This window comes from Gallinula chloropus (assembly GCF_964237585.1).
Source record: "Gallinula chloropus genome assembly, chromosome: 5".
In the NCBI taxonomy this organism is placed as follows: domain Eukaryota; kingdom Metazoa; phylum Chordata; class Aves; order Gruiformes; family Rallidae; genus Gallinula; species Gallinula chloropus.
Window position 1 is genome coordinate 35,183,367 of NC_140090.1, and position 14,006 is coordinate 35,197,372.

At 45.9% G+C, this 14,006-nt stretch overlaps 1 protein-coding gene across 1 annotated transcript in view; it reads right to left on the reverse strand.

Annotated features, from left to right (window-relative positions):
- Window positions 1-731: 731 nt before the first annotated feature.
- Window positions 732-14,006, reverse strand: part of VWC2L (von Willebrand factor C domain containing 2 like) — a gene marked incomplete at both ends in the record, with an annotated part of 51,163 nt that continues 37,888 nt past the window's right edge. Inside the window, one exon of the mRNA XM_084265393.1 lies at window positions 732-880. Coding sequence (XP_084121519.1) covers window positions 732-880 — 149 coding nt within the window. The remainder of the gene's footprint in view (window positions 881-14,006) is intronic.

Genomic DNA, 14,006 nt, shown 5'->3' on the forward strand with positions numbered 1-14,006 from the left:
ACTTACCTGTGCATCTACCTCGGCCATTCTGCGGGGTATGTTTCAGCGGGGAGGGGGTGTGTGTGTTTATAAACCCCTTCCTTCTCTTTTTAATTTCTACGTCCCACCTGTCCTTCCCGACCCCCCCCCCCCCCCCCCCCCGCCCTTACAGACATGCTAAAAATGATTCATCGCTTCACTTGTAGCTGTATTGCCCCAGCAACCCCAGCTTAGGAAGAGGCTTTAAAAAAAAAAAAAAACCCAACTCCCCAAAAAAACCCCACAATAGCAAAAAAGGAACCTTAAATAAATAAAAGTGAACCCCTCCCCTCCCTGCGATCCACTTTGCGGACAGTGAGAGCGGTGAATTGATCGGCATCCCGGAGGCATCACCAGTTCAAGAACTTGCTTGGGCTGTTCAGTTTTCTCCTCCTGTTCCTCCCCAAACCTGACCACCACGTCCCTCTCGAGCACTGATAGTTAGAAAAGCAGAGTAGAAACCTAGATACCGGATACATAGTGTGTAAAGCGAGAGAAGAGCAGGACGAGGCGGGGGGTGAGACCCTTCCCCACGAGTAAAAACCTCTGCTTGTGTGACACCCTCGCAGGTTTTGCTGGTGACCCTGTCGCAGCTGGCGGGAGGTCGGGCGTGTGTGTGTGCAGCGTTGAAGCTGTTCCTTCATCGTCATCGTCGGCAGGCTGTGTGGCCGGCGGTGCCGCTGGTTGGGGGATGGGGGGAGGGAGGGTTGCTGCTACAGAGCCTGCTTGCCCTGGCACTCACGCTTGGAGCACTGCGCTGGCTTCCACCAGTCCCCGTTGTGGCAGTGGCAGATGTTGCAGTCATCCACCTTCACTTCGATGCCGGCGGGAATTATGGTGGTTCCTGCAAAGCAGTTTGGACCTGCAAAAACACACAGGAGTAACAGGAATAAACACCCTATTTCTGGTTGCAAAAGGGGGTGTAGCAGCTCTGCTACAAGCCTTCACTCCATGCCCATCACTCCTCTCGGGTCTTTTTTGCTTAAAGACAAGTAAAAGGTCTTGAAAACGTCCTTCTCCTGTTCCCTGATCAGTAGTACAAACGGCATCAGATGCCACATCGACCCATGTGGCTTTTCTGACTCAGTTGCTCACTGATGTCATATCTCTTTCTCCAAAAATTCGGCCATAAGATGGACAAGACCATGAGGACAAGCATCTGGACACAGAGCATCCTTCGCTGCACTAACCTAGTGAGCCTGTGCTGCAGTGCAGGGACCAGTGCCCATTCATGCACCCAGACTACAGCACCCAGCAACTCCAGGGGTTTCCTCCCACCCCCAGCTCAGGGCTGTTAAGCATACATGATTTATAGCATCAATGCAACAAAAATAATTCACCTCCCAAATAAGCTCTCTGAGAAAAGTCTGGTTTTTTTTTTAACATTCAACATTTTCTAATGGTTTTTTTTTTTTAATGTGCGTGGGGCTTTTTCTTTAATGATCAAGTCATTTGATCATTTTTGGCAATTTTGGGGGGGCTTATTTATTACACAGTATCAAAGCCAAGCAGAAATTCAGACAGACTTTTCCTCCTCATGAGTACCCCCTGCCCAGCTGACCCTCTGCAACCCCTCCTCCCCTCTCCCTCCTGCATCAGTTAGTGCTGGGAATCAACGTCAGAGCCAGTGGGGAGAAAAAGTAAGTAAATAAATAAATAACTAGCCTGGGGACGTTGTACACGTGGTACAAGAGAAGTGTGACAGCATTTGAAAAGCCTCTCGTGGCTTAGGTGCCGCTGCGAAATGTCCCCCCTCGGCTGGCCACCGGTTTCAATCTATGCCTCCGGTGCACGAGGTGCATTCAAAAGATGATCATGTGTACAGACGTGAAGTTAGAGGTGAGTCCTCAGGGCTTAAAATAAGGCTTAAGGCTGTTGAATAAGGAAAATACGGTCCCTACGTGGCTGGAAACAGGCAAGATGTAGGCAACCCAGTGCCAGGGTCTCATGTTTGATAGTCTCAGAGGATTACTCATTTCACCTCGCTGATTTATTAGTGCCTGAACTTTTATTAAGATGCTCCTCAGGACTCCCTCAGCTCAACAGGTGTCAGAGTTTGACAGGGCTGGGTTTAACCAAATGTGGGTCCCCACAGAGCCCAAATGGTGGCTGAATGATGTTTGTGTTTAACTGCCCTCCCTCCTCCCTGCTTTATTAAGGACTCCTCAAATGCAAATCAGCTCTGCAGCAACTTTTCACATGCATCTTAAAGAAGCCACAGCAGGAAGGCCTGAGAAAGATGCCTCTGACGGCTCCCGGATCAGAATTTGGGGTGACTGTGTGTACCCTGTGGCTGCTGCTTCCTTCCATGGGCAGGACCTGGGAACACAGGCTCTGATGCTGGGATGGTTGGGGGATGAAGTCACCTCCTTTCACTGGGTAGCACACAAATCCATCAGGACTCCAGAAAGAAGCAGGCTTTTGCTCCAAGCACGGAAGCTGAAGACCACTTGTTGAGTGGTCTACTCTAGAGCTGAGGCTCTGTCAGTCTGCTGGCAGTTGAGGAGTGACATGCTGGGTGTCAAGATGGTTCAAGGCTGCTTTGAGCTGGGCTTTGGGCTGGACAGCCTCCAAAGGTTCTCTCCAACCACAATCATTCTAAATGACTTCAAAGTCAGGAGTTATCAGCCAAGGACACACAAGCAATACAGAAAAGCCAAACTCTACATATGTGCACATGTTTATATACCTTATGTGTTTTTCTTTATATCCACGTGGTTGAAAAAGTCATGACCCATTTTGGTCATAAGCTGGTAATTTCCAAAGTTGGCATCTCTCAAGCTGAAAGGTTCCTGGTTGGAAAGGCTGATCCCAGCTGTGATAGTTCCTTGGCAGCCCACTGAAGTAGTAGTCACTTCTTCCCGTGGATTTTGGGTCCTGTGTTCATCATTGCAGATTTTAATTCTCTGCTCCATTGAGTCTGGTGGGTGTTGCTGTGTTATAACACCCAGCATAGGCTTTGCCATCATGTCAGTTCATTTGCTGCCGTTAAATTCCCAGGGTTCAAATGCAATCAAAAATACCAATTAATTGAAGCTGGCTGTATTTAAAGTTGAAGGAAACACCTGTCCCTCTTTAATAGGATGGTCTGATTGCCTGCTGATGTCAGGGACACCACTCAATGGCCTGCTCCATGTTCCCAGAGTGAAAACCCCTTTTCATCAGAATTTAAACAAGAAGCTTCCTTGGGAGATTAGGGTGGTGAGGAAGGGGGAAGATTGTTTTCTCTCTTGCTGCCCTGTGGCTGCCTGTTAATCATCTCATTTGAGAAGCCAATAATGCCTCGACACCCACACATGTCCCCAGACACAACCTTCTCTGGGCGCCGAATGATGGAGGATTTATTGCACCATGTTCAACGTGGCTGAAATGCACAGGATGCCGGCGGCAATGGGAGCTGTTGTGATTCCTCTCTTGCAGGTGGGTCAAAATTCCCTGCTCTGCCCAGCCCAGCCTTGGGGACCCCGTACCCGCTTCATGGAGCTTTGGCTGTATCCCTGTGCTGAAACATCACAGGGGTGGAGATCAGTGTCCCTCAGTCACACACAGTCAGCTGAGAGCGAGGGAGTTGGGACAGCTTGATGAGATACTGCAAACTGGGGAAAAGCCTCTTTTTCCCCTTGTCCTGCTTATTTGTCCATGCCAAGGCTGTTCCATCACAGCTGCAGCTGCCCATCTCCTCACAGTAGCCCCAGGTCCCTCCTCACTCTCTAGCTTCCCCAGGAGGGTCCTTGGATTATTAAACACCCTCGTTAACGTCCCCATCCGAGAGCTGAGAAGCAGAAAGCAGACAGCACAACGAAAAGATGGACAGGGTATGGACTGAAAGCATCACCCATGCCTCTGAGGTCCCTGGCAGAGGGAGGATCACTTTTCTTGGAGCGGACAGCACCACAGGAGCAATGCCCCTGCCCTGGCCAAGGACACAGGACAGCACTGCAAAGCAGTAATTAAACACTAATAACCTGTCCCTGTGATGTCTGGCACCTATCAAGCCAGTAGGGCCCTGGCAACAACCCCTGTGTCTGACCCAAAAAACACTTGGGATGCACCCTTCCTCCAACTACCTCCCAAAGGAGCTGGGTGAGGGGAAGAGGGGAAATCACAGCTCTTCTGGATAAACCCTGGGGATGGGGGCTGTGAGGCACACCAGGGGACAGCAAACCAGCCTTGCTGGAGCAGCACCCAGCATCCCTGGGCCGGCTGCCTGGGCATGCCCTGAGACTCCTTCCCAAGCTGTTCTCCGAGCCTGAATCCTGGGGAATTACAGCAAATGAGTTTGTTTTCCATCTCTCTGGCTTTTTCCATCCTCTCTGCCCTGCCTGCTATCCCCCCCACCCCCCAGAAACACGGATTTCAAATGGCAGGCAAAATTTCCACACTCCTTTTCTGCTAATTCAACTTAAATCCCTGCTGACCAGCATCACTGAAATCCAATTTTCCACCACAGCTGCTGTCAGACACCCCCCTGTTTTTGCCCCCCCATCTCACCTTTGCCCACCTTTACACCAGAAAAGTGGATCCGGTTGGTCCAAGTGGGAGACTGAGTGGCTGAGGCACCAGAAAGATGCACTCAGAGCGGGATGCTACTGAAATGTAGTTGAAAATAGGCCCCAGACAAGTCCTGATTTCGCTCTGCAGCAGAGCTAATGGGACTCTATTAAGTTCTCTAATATATATACTTTATATATATATATAAATATAATAAACTCTCTAATATATAAAATTCTCATATATATAAATATAATAAATTATCTAACATTATATATAAATATTTTAAGTTGTCTAATATATATAATATGTATATTGTATATGTTTTAAAATATAATATATATTATATATCTTAATATTATATATCTTAATAGATATATAAATATCATAAACTCTCTAACACAAAAATATATTAAGTTGTCATATTAAAAAGATATATAAATATTTATATTTATGTATTATTATTCATAATATATTTATATAGACAGATATATTAAATTATGTAATATACATACTTATATTATTCTCAAATATATAGTTATATTATATTGTGTATATATAGTATATATTGTATACATACACTATATTTATAAATGTAATAAATTATCTATTATTATATTATTATATATTAAAAGTTCTCTAATATATATAATATGTATAATCTATTTAATATGGATATTATATTTCTATATATATGTATTAGAGAAATTAATTAATTCAGTCCCGTTAGCTCTGCTGCAGAGTGAAATCGGGACTTGTCTGGGGAGTATTTATATATATATATATATATATACACATATACATTTTTTTCCCCCTCCCTTAGATCAACTGCTCGGAGGAGCAGCCTGAGACCAGGGGCTGCCAAACCACCGTAAGAATAAAGAACGAGATGGAACAGCGCAGCAACAGGGCGGGGTTTTTTATTATTAATCAAAGGAAGATGCTGCTCAGAAGCATTTGATGGCATGGCACTCACATCGAGAAAGTTAGTTATGGAGACAGCAGTAGGAACAAGCTTTGGGCAAGGGCTGGTCTTCTGGTCTTTGTAAGAGCATCTTGAGCTGCAGCAGCAATGAGAGCAGGGCGGTAGTTGCCCCTTTTGCTTGGCTTGGGGAGACTGATGGGAGACGTTTGTTGCTCCCACAGACAACATAGTTGTGAGATTCACCCCGAGCTATTTGCTAGAACAACCATGAGGATTTTGATGGAGATATATTGGGGATATTCAGACGCTGTTTTGGTGGGAGGGATGTAGGAAAAAATCATGTATGGTTTATTGTTTGGGAAGAGCGATGGCAAAAACCATACACCTAAAAGCAGACATCTGGGTGATGGGCCACATCGCGCTGCTGAACTACATCCGGGGTATGGTGGGGATACATCTAATCCTACATGTGCATTAATGCACCCACAGGTGTGACACTAAGTCCTCTCAGGCCTCAGCGGCACAAGGGTGCTCTGAAGACACTCATGAGCTGCCCGATCTGATGCTGGGAAAATCCTCACAGCCCAAAGAGAAGAGAGGCAGCCATCCTAACCCACCAGCAAACTGTGTCCTCCACACAACCCCCACCACAACACTACGGGGATGCGGAGGAGAACGTCTGGATTCAAGGGCAGCCTCATGGATGCTGAGCTAAAGCAGGAAAAGGCAGGGGTGTCCAGTGCCACACTGATGATTTGGAGCATCTCGGTGACGAACACCATCCCCGCTCTGGGATGGGGAGGATGGAGGGTGTAGGCTGCTCCCAGTTGCTTCTTGGATGGGTTTTACTGAGCTCAACAGCTTTGCCAGTGGCTTGCAGCAGCTCTGGATTTAGTTTCGTGTGTGCAAAGAAGTAATGAAAAGGGAAATCAAGTGTTAAGCACCGCAGCGAGCACAAATCACTGCAGGCCAACTGTGATATTCAGATCTGCCCTGAATGGCACCAGGCAAAGCTCATCATCTGCACTGGAACCTCTCATGGTGCAACATCCGTGCAGGAGCGGTATTGTCCTCTTAGTTAACCATTTCCCAAAGATAATCCTAGGTCTCCTGCCACTCCTTTAACAGCCCATCCATCCCTTTTGGAACCACCAAGGCTGACTCCAAATGAATTTAACTTCTTCAGTCAATGGAGAACATCAAGGAGAGAGGTGCTGATGGCTGCACTTACCTAGCTCACACCAGCAGTTTAGATAGCCACTAAACAGCCCTCCCTCAGGCCCCTGTGTGATGTGCCCTGCACTTAAAGCTGCAAGGGATAAGCAGGAAACGGTGGTGTTTCCTGACAGTAGTTAGGAATGGATACAGCCTGAGAACATCCCCATGGATGGTCCTTCAGCTGAATGAGTCTTGATGACTTTTTGGTTTTGGAGCTCATCCGTGAACGCAAGGGGACATGGGAATTTACCGCTGGCAATCCGCAGTGAACTGGGGGAGCCGTTTCGAGTGAACGTGGCCAAGGGGCTTCGCTGTGGGAAGGTGGATTTTTGTTTTGCATGTCTCCACAAAACAGGCACTTCATAGTCTTCACCATGACCATCCCATGCCATAAGCCACATGGTCTCCAGTGCCCAGTACTCCCAACATTGCTTGGCTGAAACAACCACTTGTGCCCCAAAACCCACACAACTTGTGCCCCAAAACCTGCACAGTAATGCTTACAGACAATACCTCAACAGAGAAAAAGGCAAAACACAGCAGAAATACGAGTGAACCCCAGGCTCTGGGGATGAGGGCTGGAATCACCTCCACCATGCCCACACCTTGGGACTTTTTCCATGTCCAGGCTGAACTGTGCCAGGGGATGAGGGGGATAAAAAACCAGCACCATGTTTTGAATGATGGCTGCCATTGCTGGAGGTTAACAATGCTGATCCTGCAGGATCTTTTCAAAATGCTCATTTAGCTCTCACAACACTACTTCTGCAATCCCTTCAGATTGCAAGAAGAGAGCTCAATTTGTGGCTTTAATTAACAAGTGGGGGAGGGAAGAAGTCCTCTTTTCACTGCCTGGTATTGAGACTGCCCGCCCCCGGCACTACACCCTGCCCTCCCCCCCGCCACCCTCCCCTCTTCCTGGGGGGCAGCAGAAGGCAGTGGGTGAAGCTAGAGGTGAGACATAAAGAAGTCAGCTGCCGATGCTGAGCTTTGCCTTATTGAAAATTAAATTTGGCAATGCTCTGCAGGGAGGGCTGAAATCCCACCGAAAGGTAACGACCCTGCAGCTTGTTGGTGTTAGAAAAAGGCAAAAGCTGGGGAGCCTGGCTCAAAGGATGGCTGAAACCTGGGGGTGCATCTGATAATGGGGCTGCCTTGACCATGGTGTGTGTGTGTGGCAGGGGGGGTGAGTTCGCATCCTGAAATAATGTCCAGGGCTGATCTCTGGTCTGTGCCTAATGGCTTCTTGGTGGTGGCAGGAGGGAAGGGAGTATGCCATGGCTCTGCCACCTGCCTGCTCCTGGAGGTGATGTCCGTGTCTTCCAGGACATAGAGAACATAGCTCTTTGCAGATTAGAGGACATCTATTCATCCTGCACGTTCCAAATACATACACCAGATGAAAATATCCCTCTGAATCATTGAGTCCATTGGTACCCAAACACCCAGCCTGCAGGGCTGGAAACGGGACCGTTTCAGGTCAGCACCCCAATCCAGATCAGCATGATTTTGAAGGCACCTTTCCAGCCCTCTCATCTTCTCTGGCAGCAGATGAACTCTCCTCAGTCACCTGTACCCAAGCATGGATGCCACCTCAATGCCTCAGCCACCACTCCAGTAAAATCTGGATGCTGCTCTGTCTTTTGGAGGGACTGGGAGCCGAGTTCCCCAAACCACACCAGGCTCAGCTCCGCAAAGGAAAAATCCCTACAGCAGGCACGCGGGGGATGCTGGAGGTGTCAGTCCTCGCTGCCATAAGCAAAACATTTTGCAGAGCCATCTGCCACCCCAAATGCTAAGCAGCTGCTTGGAAGTGCCGTGTGCTGGACCACGTCAAATGTTCTCAGCGTGGGTAGGTGAATGTTGGTCACCAGCACAAACAAGCCATCGTCTGCGAATCCCCCTCCCGTAAGACCTGCTGGCTGGCAAGCGTGTGCTGTGGGAATAAGGAAGCCCTACCCAGGGATGTGGCATTTCCATCTGGTGGGCATGAGGGCTCCGGCTCATGGGAGGGTGGGAGACAAACAGGGCGGAGGGGGGGAAGTAAGGCAAAAAAAAGGCACCAATTATTTTTTATTTTTTTTTTTAATTATTATTATTATTTAGGCAAAAGGCCCACAAGGAAGTGGATGCCAGGATGACATGGCTGTGGGCTGAAAACCAAGGCAGGCGCAGAGAGCTTTGGGTAAAAAGTGTGGGTGAGCACCGGGCTAGCAGTGGCCCCAGCAGCCCCCCAGCCCCTTTGGCATTCAAAAACCTCAGGAATCACCCTGTGCCTCTTTTTTTGGTTGCTGTTGATGTTTTAAAAGCCCGAAAGCAAGCCTGCATAGACCCCAAAGCACACAGGGGGTGTGCGCCCATACATGTAAACACAGATCCAAGGGAGCCTTGGAGAATCACAGAATGCTTTGGGTTGGAAGGGACCTCAAAGATCATCTAGTTCCAAGCCCCTGCCATGGGCAAGGACACCCTCACTAGCTCAGGTTGCCCAAAGTCTCATCCAACCTGGCCTTAAAAGACTCCAGGGATGGGGCTTCCACAGCCTCTCTGGTTTGGATACATCTCTTTTTTTCTCCATTTGCTTTCAGCCAGTGTTTTCCTGGGAAGATGAGAGGTTATGCAAGCCTTCCCACCACATATCAGCCTGATCCAGTCTTTATTCACCAGCACAGGCAGTACAAATTGTTCCCAGCGAGGTGGGCATGTTGCTCTGCCCTCTCTGCTGGAGGGACCCAAGCCCTGTTTCTGGGACAAGGACACCTTTTGCCTGGGGTTGTTTCCACTTTTAGTCACAGTATCTCACCATGAAGACTCCTAGCCGTGGTAACAAGTGTCCCCTCCTTGAAGTGCCCGGAGGTAGAAGATTCACGCTTTGCCACCTTGTCCAGCCACCCATGGAGAGATGGCACCTCCAACAAATGCCCCCAAATTTACTCTCTTGTCTAAAATGTTGCAAAATGCGAGCCTCTCCCTTTTTTATCTGTGAAAAAACCCCACCAGCTCTGGCTAAAGGTTTCCTGGAGCCAATCGGTCCTATCTGTCAGCCATACATTGCCCCAGGGAATTAATCTCCCCTGAAGATCTTTTCCATCAACCCTGTGTATTTTGCTCCTCGCAAGACGATGCTAACAGCCCTTCTCAAGCACCACCTATTTACATGAAAGAATTTTTCAGTCATTATTCACATTGCTGGGTGCCTGAATATGCCTAAAAGTTATTTAATCTTTGCATTAATGTATGTATGTATCTCTGCAGCATTCTTCTCCAACCTAAATCCAAGCCCTACATCATTAAAAGGAGTGCATGAAGATGCCAAGACCAAAGGGAAAAGCTGAATTCAAGGTGATGGGAGCCTTTTGTCAGTGATGAAGCCAGCACAGTAAGTAAGATCAAACACACCTGCAGCTCTCAGCCAGCCCAGATGCACAGGGATCTCACAGTGGCCCCATGCCACCTCCCCACGCTGAGATGTTCAGACCATCTGGGCTTTGCTCAGACAACCCCAAGCATCCCCCACCTTGGAGACTAATGCATGCAGGGGCCCCACTCAGGTTCCCTAAATTATGACCTGGCTCCCAGTGACAAAGACTGATTTAATCCTTGCTGCTTTGCACCGCGGTTGGAAAATTACTGATAGCTCGTTATTCGTCTTAATCAGGTGCAGCAAACAAATGAGGGACAGGGAGACATCTAGAAGGGAATACAGAGCATTACTCCTCCTTATTGATAGCACAGTTACTTAATTTGATGTGGAGACACAACTTCAGGCATCACTAAATACTGGAGCAGGAATGTTTTGGTGCAAGGAAGATCTATGGGTGCAATTTAAAAGCAGTCTGTCTAGGAGCGGTGACGTCCACCAGTGCCGATACAGATCTGAGCTACGCGGACTGACTTGAGATTATCACTCAGCAAGTTAAATAAAGACAAAGGTTCTTTGACAGTCAAAAAAAAGCACCGGCTGAAAAAATTGCAGCCTCACTTCCGTCTCCCTCTGCTGTGCTCATTGAGCATGACAATGGGGGAATCAAGCCCAAGGTTGAGGGTAACCCCCAACCTGCCTGTTGTTTTGCTGATGGGGTGACAGCAAACCTCGAGGCTGGACATTTGGTGGGGCTGGCTGCAGGGAAGGCAGCACGGAGATGATGGAGACACATCTTCAGCACAGACATCTGCAGAAAACAGACTGGCCGCAAGTGGTGTGGTGCCAACAACTGACAGGAATGAGGGGGATGCCAAACTGGGCAATTCCCAGGGTTGAAGCCCCCAAGGAGCAGAGCTTTTCCCTCAGCAGGAATACTGTGCATTGAAGATACAACAGTCAACTACCAGGAGCCTCCAGCGTGAGAGGTTTTTAGCAATCCAAGACTAGTGCAGATGATGATCTAATGAGATCATCACATAGATGATCTGGGCATGCCAAAGGAAATATGGCACTACTGCTTTAGCTGATGGGCATTTGCCTCATCGTATGGGCACTTCCCCAAGCCCCTCTGCTTCTGAACCAAGTAAAACCAACAACCAAAACTGGGAGCACACCTGAGTATGCTTTTAACCCCTCTGCAAAATCTCCAACCCCCCCAGTTTGCCCCCTTTCCTGGGTTTCTACTCCATCTGTGGGCCACGGACTGGTGCAAATTCATAGCTAATACCAAATTCATAACAATTTCCCCACTCTGCTGACTGAATAACACACCCCAGTTGAGAGCAGCAGCCTTGAGGTCGAACCACCTCAATGCCACCAAAGCCACGGAGGAGCCCTCATGTGGGTGCCTTCAGTTCAGCTCTCTGACAGCAGAAGAGCATAAGGCAGAGCTGCTGCCCTAACCTCAAATATAAGTCCCATAATATATATAATATGCATATATATATAAATTATATTGTGTTTTATAAAATATATTGTGTTTTATAATATAAAACACAAGTTGGCATTTTCAAAGTCACCGATGGGATTCGTGCACCAAATTCCTCTTCATTTTAAAGGCATCCATGTGTGCAAAGACCTTAATAAGCACTGAAAATTTTAGCTTAGGGTAAAACAAACCACAGGCTCTAGGTGCTCAGCATCATGCCAGCAGATCCTGTGCACATAAACCAGCTTTTCTGGATCAGTTGTTTTACCGGTTACATCCAAGGTCGAGGAAGGAAAACACCCAACCTCAAAGACGGCAATAACCACCTATTGAGGAATGCAGGGTTTAACATTTACCTGATGAAATGTAAAGGATTTGCTCTTAAATAATTGTCTTTGCAGACAGCATAAAGCTTTGGGAGAATACTATGGATTATTTAAAAAAAAAAAAAAAGGTAGATTTTAATTGCAGGCGATGAAAAGCTACTCCTAGGTCATTACAGCCTTTCAGGTAAGTAATAGGCTTTTAAAAACTTGACTAAATAGATATTTCCCAAAATGAACTCCAGCAGCACTGAAGGTACATTAATTCTTTTAATGGTTCCAACATGGCAAATAAGGATGTGATTTTTTTTTTCTTCTTTTTTTGGAGCCAGTATAAAATAGATTAATTTAAAAGAAATCAATTAATAAAGCTACCATTAAAATACTGCATCAGCTAACAGTGTTACTGGTAGAATCAACAGCCAAAGGGAGGAAAAGTTGGACCTTCCAGAGACTAAACCTTTAAGAGAAGAAATATATAACCACAGAGCACATATATATATTTTATATATAAGTACATATAAAAAAGTATAACATATATGTATTATATAAATATTACCTATACAATAATATACAGATAATATAATATATAAAGTATGATTTTATATTATACTTTATTATATATTATACTATATTATCTATTATAGTACATTTATATTGTATTATATTTTATATGTATTTTATATGTAATATATGTATATACAAGATACAATGTAATATATATGTCATATATGTAATATACTTTGTCATATATGTAATACACTTTATAGTATATTATACTTTATGTATTATATTATTTGTATGTTACACTTCAGTTCCTGTTGTCTGTATATTATATATAATATACATTGTGTATTATATATTATAAGATATAATGTATATTTATATATAAAATAGATAAAATATATACATTATATAAATGGTGTATATGATACTATATAGTATATGAGTATAATAATATATAGTATATATTATATATAATTTATTATGTATATTATAGAGAATATACATATGTATATGCATGTGTGTGTATATATATATATACACACTATGTATGTGTGTATGTGTATATATATATATGGTTAGATTAAAAAAATAAATAAATTGCATTTCAACTTGCCAACTTGGGTCTCAAAAGCAGCCACGGGACCACACATGCCATGGAACAGGCTTGGTCCAGGGGACCATGGCCTTACAGCCGGTATTTCCCAGGTCACCCAAGAAAGGAATTGGGATGTAGAGGAGGAAAACCCAGATGGTGACTTAGCTGGGTGTTTCTCCTGCCCACTGCAAGTGTATGGGGGCACCTCCCACGGCACAGCAGGGGACCCTGGCAGGGATCTCCACCAGACAGGAATATCATCCACGCAGATGAGAGGGGAAACCCTTATTTAGGGATGCAAGGGGCAAAACAGCCCTAGACAACCGAAGTGCCATGTCTTTGCTCTCTGCCTGGGCATCTCCATCGAAAGGAGAAGGTTAACAACAAAAGAATAACAACTGGGAATTTTTCCTCTCAGTGTTTGGAGCTTTTAGCCAACTTATTCACCTCTTGGTTTTGCTCGGTGTGAAAATTTAATGATTTTTATAGCCCATTTTAACATTTTTATGTCTTTTTTCTTTGGGAAAAAAAAAGAAACCTTGCTTTTGGTGTAAGAATTAAAACAGTATTTCATCCTTAACTGCAATCACAGATGATGTATAGAAGAGAGCTGGCTGCACATCAACTCAATATAAAACCAGAATCGAATCTAACTTGGTCACTACAGCTGTGCATGATGTTTTACGGGGTGGCTCATTTTCCTACCGGTCATAAGTGAAGTGGAAACTGTGACTGTGCTAATTTTGTCTGAAACAGGAGGAAAAAAAATGCAAAGAAGGGCCAGGGTTGAGAAGAATCAGGGTCATTTAGATGCATAGTCTACTGGAAGTCCAACCCACCACTGGAGAACAAAACAACAGTGGTTAACACACAATGACTGCCACACCAGCGTGCACATCAATCGTGGCAGCGGCTGCCCACTGGTATGAGTAAACCTCTGCACAAACCCCTTGCCAAGGGGCAGGAGGGTTTCTTCAGCTGGGAGAAGCCAGATGCCCTGGACGAACCTTCAGTTCCTGTCTGAAAAACACAAGCTTCAGCGCAATCCTGATGACAGTGGGAATGTGTCGATTGGT